Source organism: Panthera pardus, unplaced genomic scaffold, assembly GCF_024362965.1.
Source record: "Panthera pardus isolate Hobbes unplaced genomic scaffold, ASM2436296v1 HiC_scaffold_17, whole genome shotgun sequence".
Classification (NCBI taxonomy): domain Eukaryota; kingdom Metazoa; phylum Chordata; class Mammalia; order Carnivora; family Felidae; genus Panthera; species Panthera pardus.
The window spans coordinates 144,280,408-144,294,490 of NW_026526732.1; the positions used below are offsets into that span (position 1 = coordinate 144,280,408).

Below are 14,083 nucleotides of genomic sequence, written 5' to 3' on the forward strand. Positions count from 1 at the left end.
GCCGGCTCTAGTCCTCTCGGTCCCGGTCCTCCTGCAAGGTAGGAGCACAGCAAGGCACTCCTTTCACGGCTGGGCACACGGAGGCCTGAACAGACTCTGTAGAGGCCCTGCCCACGAGGCCAAGGCAGACACAGAAATAGAAAGGAGGTAGGGGATTCTGAGCAGCTACTCTCCACCAGGGCAGGGAGCTGGGGGCCTCAGGTACAGCCTGGCATGGAGAGGGCAGGGGTCCCCGCATACCTGGTATGTGTCCCATAGGCGGATGGTGCAGCGAAGGGGAAGCTCCCGCATGAGCAGGTTGTTCATCCAACGAAAGGCAAACTGGAGGTATTCGACCTCGTACCTCCTGAAGTGATTATGTACCTGCTCTGAAACAGAAAGTGTCATTGGCCCCAAGACCACAACCTAGGGGACTGACTGGACCCTGAAAGGGCCGCATGAGCCAAAAGGGCAGTTTCCATCTCCTTCTCCCCCCTTCTCCTGGGGAATACAGGCACAGAAGGGCCGAACTGGCATCCGACTGTCCTTTAGGTTGGATTCTGCCATCTCACAGCCACACCACATGGGTAACCCAGTCCCACACTCGGCAAAACTATTTTAACACCCATGGTGACGCTCTGGGTACCTTTCCTCCTTCACAGGGCTCCTCTGGCCATAAAGCGGCAGACGTGAGGTTCACTTGGCTGCTTGACCCCATTACTCTTCAGAGGAGGAGGCAGAATGGAACAGAACCATGGGGGTCACCTTGGCCATCCTCCTGCCAGTGAGGACTTCCTCCTCAGCATCCCTGACAGATGGCAGCCAGCAGGGACTTAAACACTGCCAGAGAAAGAGGTTCACTGACTCCATCAAGGGCAGCCTCTCCCACTGATGTATTAAGTGATTCGCCAGAAAGTGCTTCGCTGTATTCAACAGAAACTAGCTCCTTCCTGACTCCCACCCTTGGTGTTTGTGTGGTGTTCTGGAACAACCCCAAACAAACCTGATCCCTGTTCTACATGACAGCCCTTTAAATAGTGCTTAACAGCATTAAAAAAAAAAAAAAAAAAATTATTATCCTCCTCAGTTTCCTAATCTAGAAAATGCAAATAATTATTCGTACCTCAGAAGATTCGGGGGAGGAGAAAATGAGAAAACAAAAGTGCTCACAGCAGCACCTGGCATGTGGTAAATGCGTAAGACACATACTTTTTGAAAGAATAATAACAATAGTTATTTCTGGGGAATAGGATTTAAGGAGGGGGGAGGATGTTTACTTTTCATTTTGTGCTTCTCCGAATTGTCTTAATTTTTACAATGTCTATTGCTTCTATGATTCAATGAAACAATAAAGATATATACATTTACCAATCCAATATCCTAAAGTACTATGTCTTATCAGGTATTCGCGAGGGCAGAAAAAACAAGGAGAGGGCAGACGGTGGCAGAAACCACAGCCCTCTGCCCTCCGGGCCCACGCTGAAGCTCACGGCTAGGTCAGGGCGGCTAGGTCAGGGCGAGAAGGGGGAAAAACCGCCTCCGGACGATGTGTCGGAAACAACCGTAAATCAGCAAACAAGACAGGAAGACGGAAATCTTGTCATGAAAGGAATCTGGAGTGAGTGGCACAAACCAGGGAAGGTTTTCAAGAAGAGAGAAGCTGGGGAAGGAGAGAGAAAGATACGCGGTTTTTGTATGGGGGCGGGGTGAAAGGCGATGCCTTGATGAGGCACAAAATCCACACAGAAAGCCAGGAGATGAGGTTTATTAGTTGTGTCGTGTCTGGTAGAGTCCTAAAAAAGCTCTACAGTGTAAATGGTGCTACGGAGCCCACTTAACAGAAGACCTTACTGTGAGGTTCTAGGCTATCTTTATGAAACTTAATTCTGACTTTCTCTTTCTGGGCCTCGGTTTCCTCATCAGTCAAGAGCAGGGCTTCCCAGCTTGCCTTTTAGTTCTAACATTCCATGATTCCAAGCCAGAGGCAAGGAATTACTGGAGGGCTCTCGCCCCTCAGAGACCTTCTGTGCCAGGAAGAGTCATGTCTCACTTCTTGCCCCTGCCACCAGCCCAAACTAGTCGCAGAGAGCTGTGGAAAGGCCTGCCGGATATCAGCCAGACTAGAGGACTCTGCGTCAAGTCCAGGAGTTCTGAATGACATCACCACCTGAAGGACAAGGTCAGAGTACAGCTTGATGCTAGAAGCAACGGAGAGCCACAGGAGGCTTCAGAGCAGGAGAGGGACGGAACCAGGATGGTGCTCTGGAAAGATGCAGTCGTATCACAGAAGGTTTAGAAGAGGAAAGAGTACAGAGGAGGCAAGTCCTTATAGGAGGAAGCTGCAGAAATCCAGGCATGGCTGGATCAGAGCTGTGGCCAGGGAAATGGAGAAGAAAGGGCAAATTTGAAAAGAAGAAAAAGGGAGGAAGGGTTGGAAAAAAGAAAAAAAAAAAGGGTGAATGTGAAGAGAGATGCTAAAAAGAATGGACAGAACTTGGTGACAAAAAACAAAGGGGAAAAAAGAACTCGAGGGGCCCGCAGACCTCTCGCCTCCCCTTCCTGCCGACGTGTGGAAGGATGCACACGCGCCAACAGCCCGGACAGAACTGGAGAGGGTGGTGGCAAAGAAGCGGGCAGAGGAGAGGCCCCCACCAGCACAACTGGCTGTGTCGGAACCATACCGTGCTGCTACCAAAGAATCCCTCTTCTTCCAACCTACCATCAATCCGGCTGACGAGCTCTTCCAGCGCCTTGACCTTCTTCTGGATCCCTGGTTGTGCAAAGGTGTAGTTATCCTGCAAATGACACAGAGCCCGGGATGAACAGGGACTCCAAAGGCGTGCTACCGCTCTCGACTTCACTGAAACACGTTTAAAAGCACAAGCTGTTTTCCACAGCTGGTGCCGGCGTTCTGGAGAACAAAGGAATCTACAGAACAGCAGAGGGTGGGCAAATCCTGATGGAGCCCTGTGCTGTGGAGGAACGAGGAAGAGCCGTGCTGGGCGGTGGGGGGGGGGGGGGGGTGTGCTTCTGGCTGACACCGAGGAGCAGTAAGGAGCTCAAAGGCCTGCAGGGAGCCCCTGCACCCGGGCAGCCCGCATGGGCAGAGCCGGCTCACCTGGATCCCATCTAACAGCTTGCTCATGCACCAAAAGCTGTCGGCTTCAATGCTTCGAAGCACGTCCTGAGACAAATTGGTCACGTCAAAGTTCTCCACGTCCTCTTCTGTAAAACAAAAGGTGAAGAAAGTCCAGAGGTCTTCTCTAAAACATGGAGAAAGCTAGAGACTGGGATCTTCTACGGGGTCCTTCAGGCCAGGGGACAGCCAGGCTAAAGTGATGCGAGGAGTAAGGGCCTGTCCTCCTCCCCTGGTCAGGTGGGCAAGCGGGTCCCAGGAGAGCTCTTGAGGATCCCGTTCCAACACAGAACAGGCCACTTCTCACACTGGTTCCACCGGGTCCAACATATCTTTCTCGGCTGTATTTGTTCATTCGGCTTTAGGAAAAGATATTTCAGTCCTCATGCTCAGTGAGCTACATACCCAGACCCTTGGAGATGGTCTGGAAAAATTCTTGATTTCAGAAATTCAGTGACCTGTCTAGCATACGCACACCTGCATGGACTGAGAAAGGTGGGATCAGATGGACCCTGTGGTTCATTTTTTTTTTCCTTTGGCCCCCCATAGTTCATTTTAAAGACAGAATCTCCATATTCTGACAGACCCACTGCTGAGACCACTCAGAAATGAAGATGAGGGCGTGAAGGCAGATGTCTCGAGCCTGACGGAGCTTCTGGGACTTAATTTCACCAGGCTGGTAGTACCTAAGCCGGGTTCCGTAAAACATCAAACCTATAGGGTACTCCAGAAGAAGGGCATTCCGTAGACAAGTACGGTTGAGAAATGGCAGTCTTATCTTGGAGATTCACAAAGATCATAGCGAACAAATGGATTTGGGAAATTATAACAAATTTTGCATTAAGTAAATCTATTTAACCTTTTTTATCCAGGACTTCCCAGGCTTCTTTAGCCACAGGACCTCTTTTATTTATTCTATTTTTTTTCAAGTGTTTTTTTTTTTTTTCTTTTTGAGAGAGCGAGAGTGCATGTGTGCATGCAAGTGGGGGAGGGGCAGAAAGAGAAGGGGACAGAGAATCTGAAGCAGGCTCTGTGCTGACAGCACAGAGCCCGATGTGGGACTCTAACTCAGGAACCATGAGATCATGACCTGAGCTGAAGTTGAACACTTAACCGAATGAACCACCCAGGCACCCAGGGACCTCTTTTAGAGACCACTTTTAGCTTCTCGTGGAAACCCCACACTAAGTAATAGTAGTGAGAACTAGTCTGTCTCTGAGATCCAAGTGGGGAGAACATCAGAAGTGCTCTAGAAACCTGAAGAAGGAAAAGGCCATGGGATGTGTCCTTCCTGCCACAGAGGTGGGAGTACTAAGAAGGTTCTGCTTGCTAACATGACAGGCCACCTCAACCCACAGGCCCCGGCATGCCTGGCAGAGGCCACACATGCAAATGTTCAGGCTAGAATTCTGTGCCAAAGGCGGCTTTTCTCCTTAGACCCACAGCCTTATTTTGAAAACAGGATGTTCACTGCAGTCCCATGTGCTGCAAAGACACAGGCATCTGACAACATATATTCAGAATCCAGCCCTTTCATTTATGAGAATTATTACTACGACCTACAACTAACCCCCCTTGGGACAACATGTAACAATTTTCAGATTTTCATTCTGTATAAACAGCATTTTTTAATGGACATCAAAGACTGTAAAAACCCTTTTGAGGGGGTTAGGGTGCTTTGTTAGAAAAGCTATAATCCTGGGGCGCCTGGGTGGTTCAGTCAGTTGAGCATCTGACTTTGGCTCAGGTCACGATCTCACAGTTCAGGAGTTCGAGCCCTGAGTCAGGCTCTGTGCCGACAGTTCAGAGACTGGAGACCGCTTCGAATTCCGCGTCTCCCGCTCTTTCTGCCCCTCTCCCACTCGCGCTCTGTCTCTCTCCCTTTCAAAAATAAATAAACATTAAAAAAAATTTTTTTAAAGAAAAAAGGAAAAGCTATAACCCTGGAAACAACCTAAAAGCTCAACTCCAAGTACAGCTACAGTTAATACATGTAAAGTGCTAACTATCGGGCCTGGCACACAGTGGGTACAATATAGTCTATTTCAGATGAAGCTTATCAAGAATTTGTAACGACAAAGGAAAGTGTGTCACAGTGTTAAGGGAAAAGAGCAAGATACAAAATTATTTATGGTATACTCTCAACTACTCTACATACAATATTTATGTGTGCTTATATAAGCACAGAGGAAAGACAAAATATACCACAAGGTTTACAGTGTTTATTCCCTAGGCAGTAGAGATAAAAGATTTTTATTTTCTTTAAGCTTTACTCGACTTCTCAAAATTTCTACAATAAGCATAATTTTTATAGTAGGGGGAAAAACGTACATTATTTTAGAAAAGAAAGGGCTACAATTGACTACACCTGTCTTTTATCACCAAAAAGGAATAAAGGCTTTGTAAACTAACACTAAGCTTGCAGAAACTAAGACTTCAGATAACATATAAGGGTCCACTTGAGAAATCACATGAAAAAAAAAACCACAACCTTCTAAAGAAATAGCATCCCCCCCCCACCAACTTAAACACCTACTATGTGCCATATACATACTATTAAAGAATACTGAGCTCTAAGACCCAGTTCAGAACCTTCCTTTTTCTTTTTGCTTCCTATTACATTTCTGAGACCATCCTGTACCTGCAGCTCGCTGCTCCACACGCGTTCCACCACTTTACATGTCCACCCCCCTAGGGACAGATAGCAGGTGGCTCTGACTCCCGCTACCACAGACAAGGCCCTGAGAGACGACCCCCTCCGACCCTGTACAGGAAGTGCTCTGAGCCACAGGTACAGGCAGCGAGCGCGCTCCCCGGGGCCAGCCCAGCAGCGACAAGGACAGTGCCGCCTCCTGGACCGAGCGCGGCTGCTCACACTAACTGTCCTAGGCAGGAGCCCCCCTTTCAGAACGGGGCTGGAAGAAAACCGTAAGACCCACAAGGAAGGCTCAAGACCAAAACCACTCCTGCCGCTCCCACGCATTTCCCAAATGAGGATCCAGAACTCCATGATCATTCGAGGAGTCCTCTCCACCCGGGGCACTCTGCAATTCCAGAACACCACAGTGGAAATGTAACTGGGAGTGGGAACTATCCACCGCAGAGTAGCAACGGGGGGAAAAGAGCCTGGGTCCCCGAGAATGGGGAGCAGAGCTACCGTATCAGCCCTGGCAGCCTGTGGCGTTTTTGTCAGACTGAACGGCACGTGGCTAAGAGTACCGACTCTGGAGCCAGACTCAAGTCCTGGCTCCGTCACTCGCTAGGTGTGCGGCTTTGGGAAAGGACTTTACTTTGGTGCCTCAATTCCTTCTCTGTTAAGGTGGTAATATCCTACCAGTGTCACAGGATACTGCAAGGATTAATACATGAAATGTGCTAACAACAGTGCCTGGCACGAGAAGCGTGACGTAAATGTTAGCTGGTATCATCGTTATTAAATGAGGCCCAAGCAAACTTCCATCTCTTTGGAGCCTCTGTTAGTTTGGATCGCTGTTATTCGCAGCCACCCCTCACCTAACTCCAATATGTACCTTAAAGATTAGCTAATTTTCAAAGCCTTCCGTTTCCCCCATTTGGTCTAAAGGAGGAAAAATCTAACAACGTAAGGTCTTAAATCGGTAAGATGCCACTCTCAGGAGCTGAACCGATTCCAAACCATTAGCTGTCCAGGAGCAGAGGGACCAACAGACAAGATGCTGAGCCCTCTTTGGGGGCCTCGAGTCAGGGGCTCTGTCTCCCCGTGTGCCTGGCCTGCGCATTAGACCTTTGTTTTCACAGACGGTGGGACAGTTCACCAGCCTTTCAGGGAGTGGGAGGAGAGTTTTGTTCTAGTGTTCTGCCTGCTGGGAGGATAAAATTCACACATTCAGTCAAAAACTGTGAGCTGAGTGCACCAGCAAAAAAGCAGCAGAGAAAGGAAGGCCCAAATGCTCTCTGAAGAGCTTCATTCAGCATAAACAGTCTGTTCAGGAGGATCATTAAACATTCCACTTGAGAAAATTCAACATATAATTGAAGCTGGAACGGGAACCCATGCCAGCAATGTAGTCTCGAATGGGGGCAGCGTCTTTGGTTGTCATTACAGAGCGTACAACAGCCAGGACTCCAACTGGAGGCAATGAGATTTGAAGGATATTTTCTGGCTATTTTAAAAGGCAAAGCATCCAAAAAGAGGAAACCCAAAAGCTCTTGATAAGAATCAAATTGCCCACTCTGGGCTCGACGAGAACATGTCCATTTATTAGCTGATAAAACGTACTTGAGCGGTGACTCTAGTCGAGTGTTTATTTTTCTGAGAACCCCAAGTCCTGGGCCTGACATCAGGCTCGTGTATGCCTGAAATACTCAAAGACAGCTTTGGGAAGAACTAGTTCTGCTTAAACTGACAAGAGTTAACTCGTCTCTTTGCCGCTCTAGGCAGTTCCCAGGAGCCATCTGTGATTGCAGGGCAATTTCTAGATTCTGTGATCTGTTGGGGCAGAACGATTCGGCCCGACTGGTGGGCAGGAGAAGATTCAAGGCATCAGACTGCAGATAGCCTTTCTACTTCCTAAAGCTTTTGGTTGCCTGATTCCTGTCTTTATAGTTTTAAAACTAGACACAATACCTTACATAATATTTTCTGAACACAAAAGTAAGGAAAGGGAAAAATAAAATTTTGGTCACCCATCTAAAGCAGCTCATAAAATCAGAACGTAAATACTACATCCAGAAAAACACCGCTTTAAGAAAAGTGTCAAGGGATTCAAGGTGTCACTTGCACGTAATTATTTTTAAGTGGTTCAAAATGCGACATAAACGTATTACGGGGCACTATTCACCTGGCATTTGCAGGCAGGTACACGATGGCAGCAGCCAAGGTGAGGATGTCACTGCAAACCCTAGTACGGGGAGGGTGGAGGGGCTCCCGGCTCATTCCTGGAGGGTCAGACGACCCGGCAGAGCAAGGAGGGTAAAGAGAATTGGTCTCCTGCAAGGAGCAGGTCAGACGGAAGACTTCTTCTGAGGCTCTGACAGAGCAGAGACCCGCAGGGAGTCGACTCTGGTTCGTGAGGACCACGCCGCAGACCGTGAGAGAGGCGGCGTGCTGTCTCAGAGATGCAGGGAAGCAGCTGACCAGCGAGCCCTTCCTGACACTGTGCCTGATGGTGCAGTGACTAAAAGGTAACTGTTAACTCGGAACGACACACGATCTCTGGCTGTTCACTTCTTAGCGTGGAGCAGCCTGAGCACACGTGCATCATGAGACCCTGGTTAAAATTAATTTTAAAAATCAACACACCACCCCATTTTTTCTACTTTCCTGTATTACTTTTACTTAGCAAACGTTACTGACTCGGGGTTACCCCAGCCTCTTGGCACTGGCTGTGGGAGCCCAGATTACATAAACCCAGACTATGTATTTGGGTTAATGGGCCAACGAAGGGCCAGGTCCAGCAAACACCTAGCCTTCTAGGACCTGTCCAAAGATCACCCACAGAGACAGGCAGCATGTCCCCAAGACACTGTGGATGCGAACAGGCTTGGGGAGTCCAGGGCCCCCCAACGTCAGCTGCTCTGAGGCTCTTCATCTGGGCTCAAACGCCTTGAGTATGTGAGCTGTCACCATCTCTCCTCTGTTACAATTTCTCGCTTATTCCTGGGTCAGATGCCAGGCAGACAGAGCAAGCAAGCAAGCACGTGCCACTCAGCTCACTGCCCGCGAGAGAGCAGGCTAGGTCTCAAGGTTCCCGAGGTGATAAGCCACAACCTGCCCTTGGAGAACTTCCCTCCGACATGAGAGGAAATCCAGCACTGGACATCCCACTGGACATCCCACCAAATGCACACACTGCTCTCAAGTGCCAGCTGGAAGTAGCTCAGCTCAACACGCTGGCGGGGCTACACCCACATATATGTGTGTGGCCGGGAAGAGCCTCAAATATTCCTCAACCGCCTATCATGTACAAGGCTGCTTCATCTAGGAAGACCGGGCCAGGAGGCACCTTGAGGAAAGCATCCAAAAACGGTGGGCACTAAACAATTCAACGTCAGGGCACCTAGGTGGCTCAGACGATCAAGCATAGGACTCTTTAAAAAAAAAATTTTTTTTTTAATGTTTTTTCATTTTTAAGAGAGAGAGAGAGAGAGAGAGAGACAGAGTGTGAGCAGGGGAGGGTCAGAGAGAGAGGGAGACACAGAACCTGAAGCAGGCTCCGGGCTCGGAGCTGCCAGCACAGAGCCCGACGCGGGGCTTGAACGCACAAACTGTGAGATCATGACCTGAGCCGGAGTCAGACGCTTAACCGACTGAGCCACCCAGGCGCCCCTAAGCATAGGACTCTTAATTTCCGCCCAGCTCATGATGTCAGTTTGTGAGATGGAGCCCTGAGTCAGGCTCTGCGCTGCTTGGAATTCTCTCTCTCTGCCCCTCCCCCACTCTTTCTCTTTCTCTCTCTCTAAGTACATAAATAAACTTAAAAAAAAAGCTTTCTTAACAAAATGTATATTAGGTTTCACGTTAAAAAGCAAACAAGTAATGTCCTCTTAAGACGATAATGAAAACCCACCATTACGAAATAAGTCTGTCCAGTTTCATCTTTGGCCTCCACTCCTCACCAGACAGGGGACAGGATGAGCAGGGTGGCTATTGCAGGCAAAGGCTCAGATATGAGATAGAGAATAAGGCCTCCCAGGAACTGAGAGCGTGGAGCTGGAGTATAATCCACAACAGCCCAGGACCAAGACAAGGAGGCAGTGTCCGTGGTACCTGGGGGAGTGCAGGCAGTTACTAACAGCACCCCCTTTTCTCTGAAAGTGAGTGTTAACTATCAGAAACTAACTGCATGGCCAGCCCCTCACCTCCTTCAGGACCTGGCACAAACACCCTCTCCTCAGCGTGACCCTGGCTCACTACCCTGTTTAGGGCCTGCTCCCGTTTCCACGCTCGCCAACAGGGCATATATCTCTGCTTCACTTTTCTCCATAGCACTTATCACAATCCAGCAAATACTTTACCTGTTTTTCTATCCGTTGTCCGTTTCTGCTCATCAGAAGCTAAACTCTATGAAGGGATTTCTCTTTATTTTTTTTTTAATTGTTTTTTAAACATTTATTTATTTTTGAGAGACAGAGAGAGTCAGAGCACAAATGGGGGAGGGGCAGAGAGAGAGGGAGACACAGAATCTGAAGCAGGCTCCAGGCTCAGGGATGTCAGCACAGAGCCTGACGCGGGGCTCGAACCCACAAACTGTGAGATCAATGACCTGAGCCAAAGTCGGACGCTTAATCGACTGAGCCACCCAGGCACCCCATCTTTATGTATGATTTACTTACAGTAGACGACACGTAAGTGCACAGTTCTGTCTCGACCCACGTATACATCTGTGTAAAAGATGCCTCAGTCCTTGGGCACCTGGATGGCTCAGTCAGTTAAGCATCCAACTTCAGCTCAGGTCATGATCTCACAGTTTGTCGGTTTGAGCCCTGCATTGGGCTCTGTGCTGACAGCTCGGAGACTGGATCCTGCTTCAGATTCTGTGCCTCCCTCTCTCTCTGCCCCTCCCCCACTCACACTAAAAAAATTTTTTTTTTAATTTTTCAACGTTTTTTATTTATTTTTGGGACAGAGAGAGACAGAGCATGAACGGGGGAGGGGCAGAGAGAGAGGGAGACACAGAATGGGAAACAGGCTCCAGGCTCCGAGCCATCAGCCCAGAGCCTGACGCGGGGCTCGAACCCACGGACCGCGAGATCGTGACCTGGCTGAAGTCGGACGCTTAACCGACTGCGCCACCCAGGCGCCCCAAAATTTTTTTAAAGATCTTGGTCCAAATAGAGAACATTTCCAGCACCCCAGAAATTTCCTTATGTCTCTTCCCAATCTCCCACCATAGTCAACCACTGCTTTGATTTCTACTGCCATGGATTATTTTTGAACTCCATTTACGTGGAATGATACAATGTGTCCTTTTTTGGTATCTGACTTGTTCAACACAGTGGTTTGGGGATGGTTTCTTCCATGTTGTTGTATTTATTGACAGTTCATTCTTTTTATTGCTAAATACTAATCCACTGAATTTTCCTGTTAACAGATATTTGGGTTGTTTCCAATTTTTGTCTATATGAATATAGTTGCTATGAATATTCTTGTACAGTCTTTTGGATACTGTAAGCTTTCGTTTTCCTTGAATAAATACCTAGCAGTAAAAGACTGTGCTTTTTCTCTACTTTATTTATTTATGTTTGTATCCCTAGTGCCCAGAGCAGTGCCCAGCACAGTACAGATGCTCAATGAATACTCGCTGAGTGAGTAGTGCTACTCCTGTTTCCATCTCTTAGAAGAGATAAAACTTCCGGCTAATTCAGCATAGTATCAAAATATTGTAATTCACTGCCCCCTGGCGGCCAATCCTGGCAATGCCATACTAATTCCTAAATATCTTACAAAGTTAATCGTGAACTCTTCATTCTCTCATTTACCTAGACATGTATGGAGTGGTTATTTCGGACATCAAAATGAAAGCACTAGGAATCTAAGATATTTAAAATAGCCTCTAGTCTTAAAGAATCATATAATCTGGTGGCAGAGGGCAGGAGGACAATACAAACAACAACCTGCATGATGAAGTGCTATAGAAGAAACGTACGGGGGTTACGGACACAGCACTGTTGTGGGGGCGGGGGCAAGGCGAGGGTGAGGGCAGGCTTCCTTTGTAAAGGAGGCACAAAGATTAGCCCAGGGGAGAAGAAGGGCATGGTGCAGGACAGGCTTTAGATTAAAAATGTCAATTTGGGGAGGCTGAGTTTAAGGGGTGTGGGAGGGAGCAGATCCCACAGGACCTTGCACAAGCTAGGCAACCTAGATACACTTGAACCTGTACGTGAGGGGATGTTACTGGAGACCTTTAAGTAGAGGAGCCGCATGGGCAAGTCTGTATTTGAATGGTGTGTAAGATGGACTTGAAAGGGGATAAAAGCAGAGAAGGGGAAACACACGTGGCCATTTCAGCAACCCAGGTCTGACCCAGGGCAGTCACAGAAGAACGGAGAGCAAGGCACATGCAAGAAACGTTTAGGACATAAAATCATCAGAGGCTTGTAAATGATTAGACAGAGAAGGGTGAGACTCACGCACAATTCTTAGCACTTCTGACTGAAGAGTCAAAAAACTCTGCCAACTGTGAGAAAAGAGTGGCTGGGTCCGGGGAGAGAAGGAGTCGGTAAAACACGGAGTGTGAGGAGCCTAGGGGTAGCAAAAATTGCAGGCTGTCCCCAAATAACTGTTCCCTTTTACGTCTTGGTGAAGGGACCCCTAAAGAGTACTGGCCACCTGGGATACAGACTGTTTTCTGGCCAGCTATGCTCACATGACCAAGTGTAGACAAAAGAGATTCAAACCTAAGCACCATATACAACTTTGGGAAGTGTCCTTAAATGGAAAGAGTATTCCCTTTCTTCCCTTCCTTCTCCGTACTGGATGGAATACAGACGTGATGGCTGGAGCACAAGTAGCTATATTGGATCACAAGAAGGAAACCACATGCTGAAAACGGAAGAACAAGAGTGAGGAGCCTGGGTCCCTCATATCTTAGGGCAGGCTAAGCCCTAAGATACAAGCCCTGGACTATTTACCAGTCTTTTTTTTTTTTTTAATGTTTTTTAATGTTTTTATTTATTTTTGAAGGAGAGAGAGAGAGAGACAGAGCATGAGCAAGGGAGGAGCAGAGACAGAGGGAGACACAGAATTCAAAGTCAGCTCCAGGCTCTAAGCTGTCAGCATAGAGCCCAATGCGGGGCTCGAACCCACAAACTGTGAGATCATGACCTGAGCCGAAGCCGGACGCTCAACCGACTGAGCCACCCAGGCACCCGACCTCTCGTCTTTTTATATGAGAGAAATTAAATAAGCTTTTCTATCTTGCTTAAGATCCTATTATTTGGGGTTCCCAGTCACACATAGCCAAGCTAGCCCTAACTGATCATCTACGACGCATCCAAGTGGAAATGTCACACAGGGGCCGGGACTCGGAAGTCAGAGGTCTGGGAAAGACTTCCCTTCTGGGAGTCCATCGCCATGACGCTTCTGAAAACATCACGCTTCAAGTAGAACTTGAAATGAAAATCGTACTATGCTGCTTCATGCAGACGAGAAGAGGGAGAGCTTTCGATACCGAGGGTTTCATTTTGTACTGATGGAAACCACCAAACAGATACCACTCCGCCTTTGGAAACAAGACGGGTCATGAGCTCAGCTCTTCTACAGGATTTTTTCATATGCATCACTCAAAAGTTGCCAGTAAGCAGTTTGTTTTGATGAGGACCACACTAGCAGGTATGGTGGACCTTAATATGTTTGGGGCTAGATCAATAATATTGTGTAAGCGCAAACGTTCTTGTGGATGAGAGTTTACAGGTATTCTGCAGTCTCAGGGACCACAGGCCAGAGACTAGATCTCCTTTAGCACTGTCACCCTGGGCCCAGACACAGCTGGCTTATCCAGAGATAAGCTTCTATGTGAACAGCTGTCTTCAGCAGATAAAGAAGCTGCGTGGGGGCCAGGCTAGCTATAGACAGCTTCTCTACCAACTCAGAGGGAGTCACTGGATCTCCGTTTTTAACTCTTCTTACAACAAACATGACATACCACGAAGCAAGCTCAGGTGCTACTTTATAGACATGACGGAGTGCAAATAGGGGACGAGAAAGGAGAGAGACTCTGATAGAGCAGACCCTTCAAGCTATGGTTCAGGGAGATGGGGCAGTGGGCCAAGGCTGCCTGGTGGCACCTGCCCAGGATGACAAAGGCAAGAGCCTGGCTTATCCCACAGGTGAAAGATACCTGAGGCCTCCTGAAGCAGGGGTGTCATAGCAAAAGACTTTTACAGTAGCTGCCTTATTAGGACACAACACCATTAGAGAAGGGGAGGAAAGAAGCATCATTACCTAAACAAGAGAATTATTATTATTATTTTAATGTTTATTTATTT

General features: G+C 48.0%; 1 protein-coding gene across 2 annotated transcripts in view; it reads right to left on the reverse strand.

Annotated features, from left to right (window-relative positions):
* Positions 1 to 14,083, reverse strand: part of TBC1D22B (TBC1 domain family member 22B) — an 80,895-nt gene that overhangs the window by 19,796 nt on the left and 47,016 nt on the right. For both annotated transcript variants that reach the window (XM_019456984.2, XM_019456983.2), the window contains exons 9-11: positions 3,098 to 3,204; positions 2,699 to 2,774; positions 241 to 368 (exon numbers count right to left, since the gene is read on the reverse strand). In XM_019456984.2, coding sequence (XP_019312529.1) covers positions 241 to 368; positions 2,699 to 2,774; positions 3,098 to 3,204 — 311 coding nt within the window. The remainder of the gene's footprint in view (positions 1 to 240; positions 369 to 2,698; positions 2,775 to 3,097; positions 3,205 to 14,083) is intronic.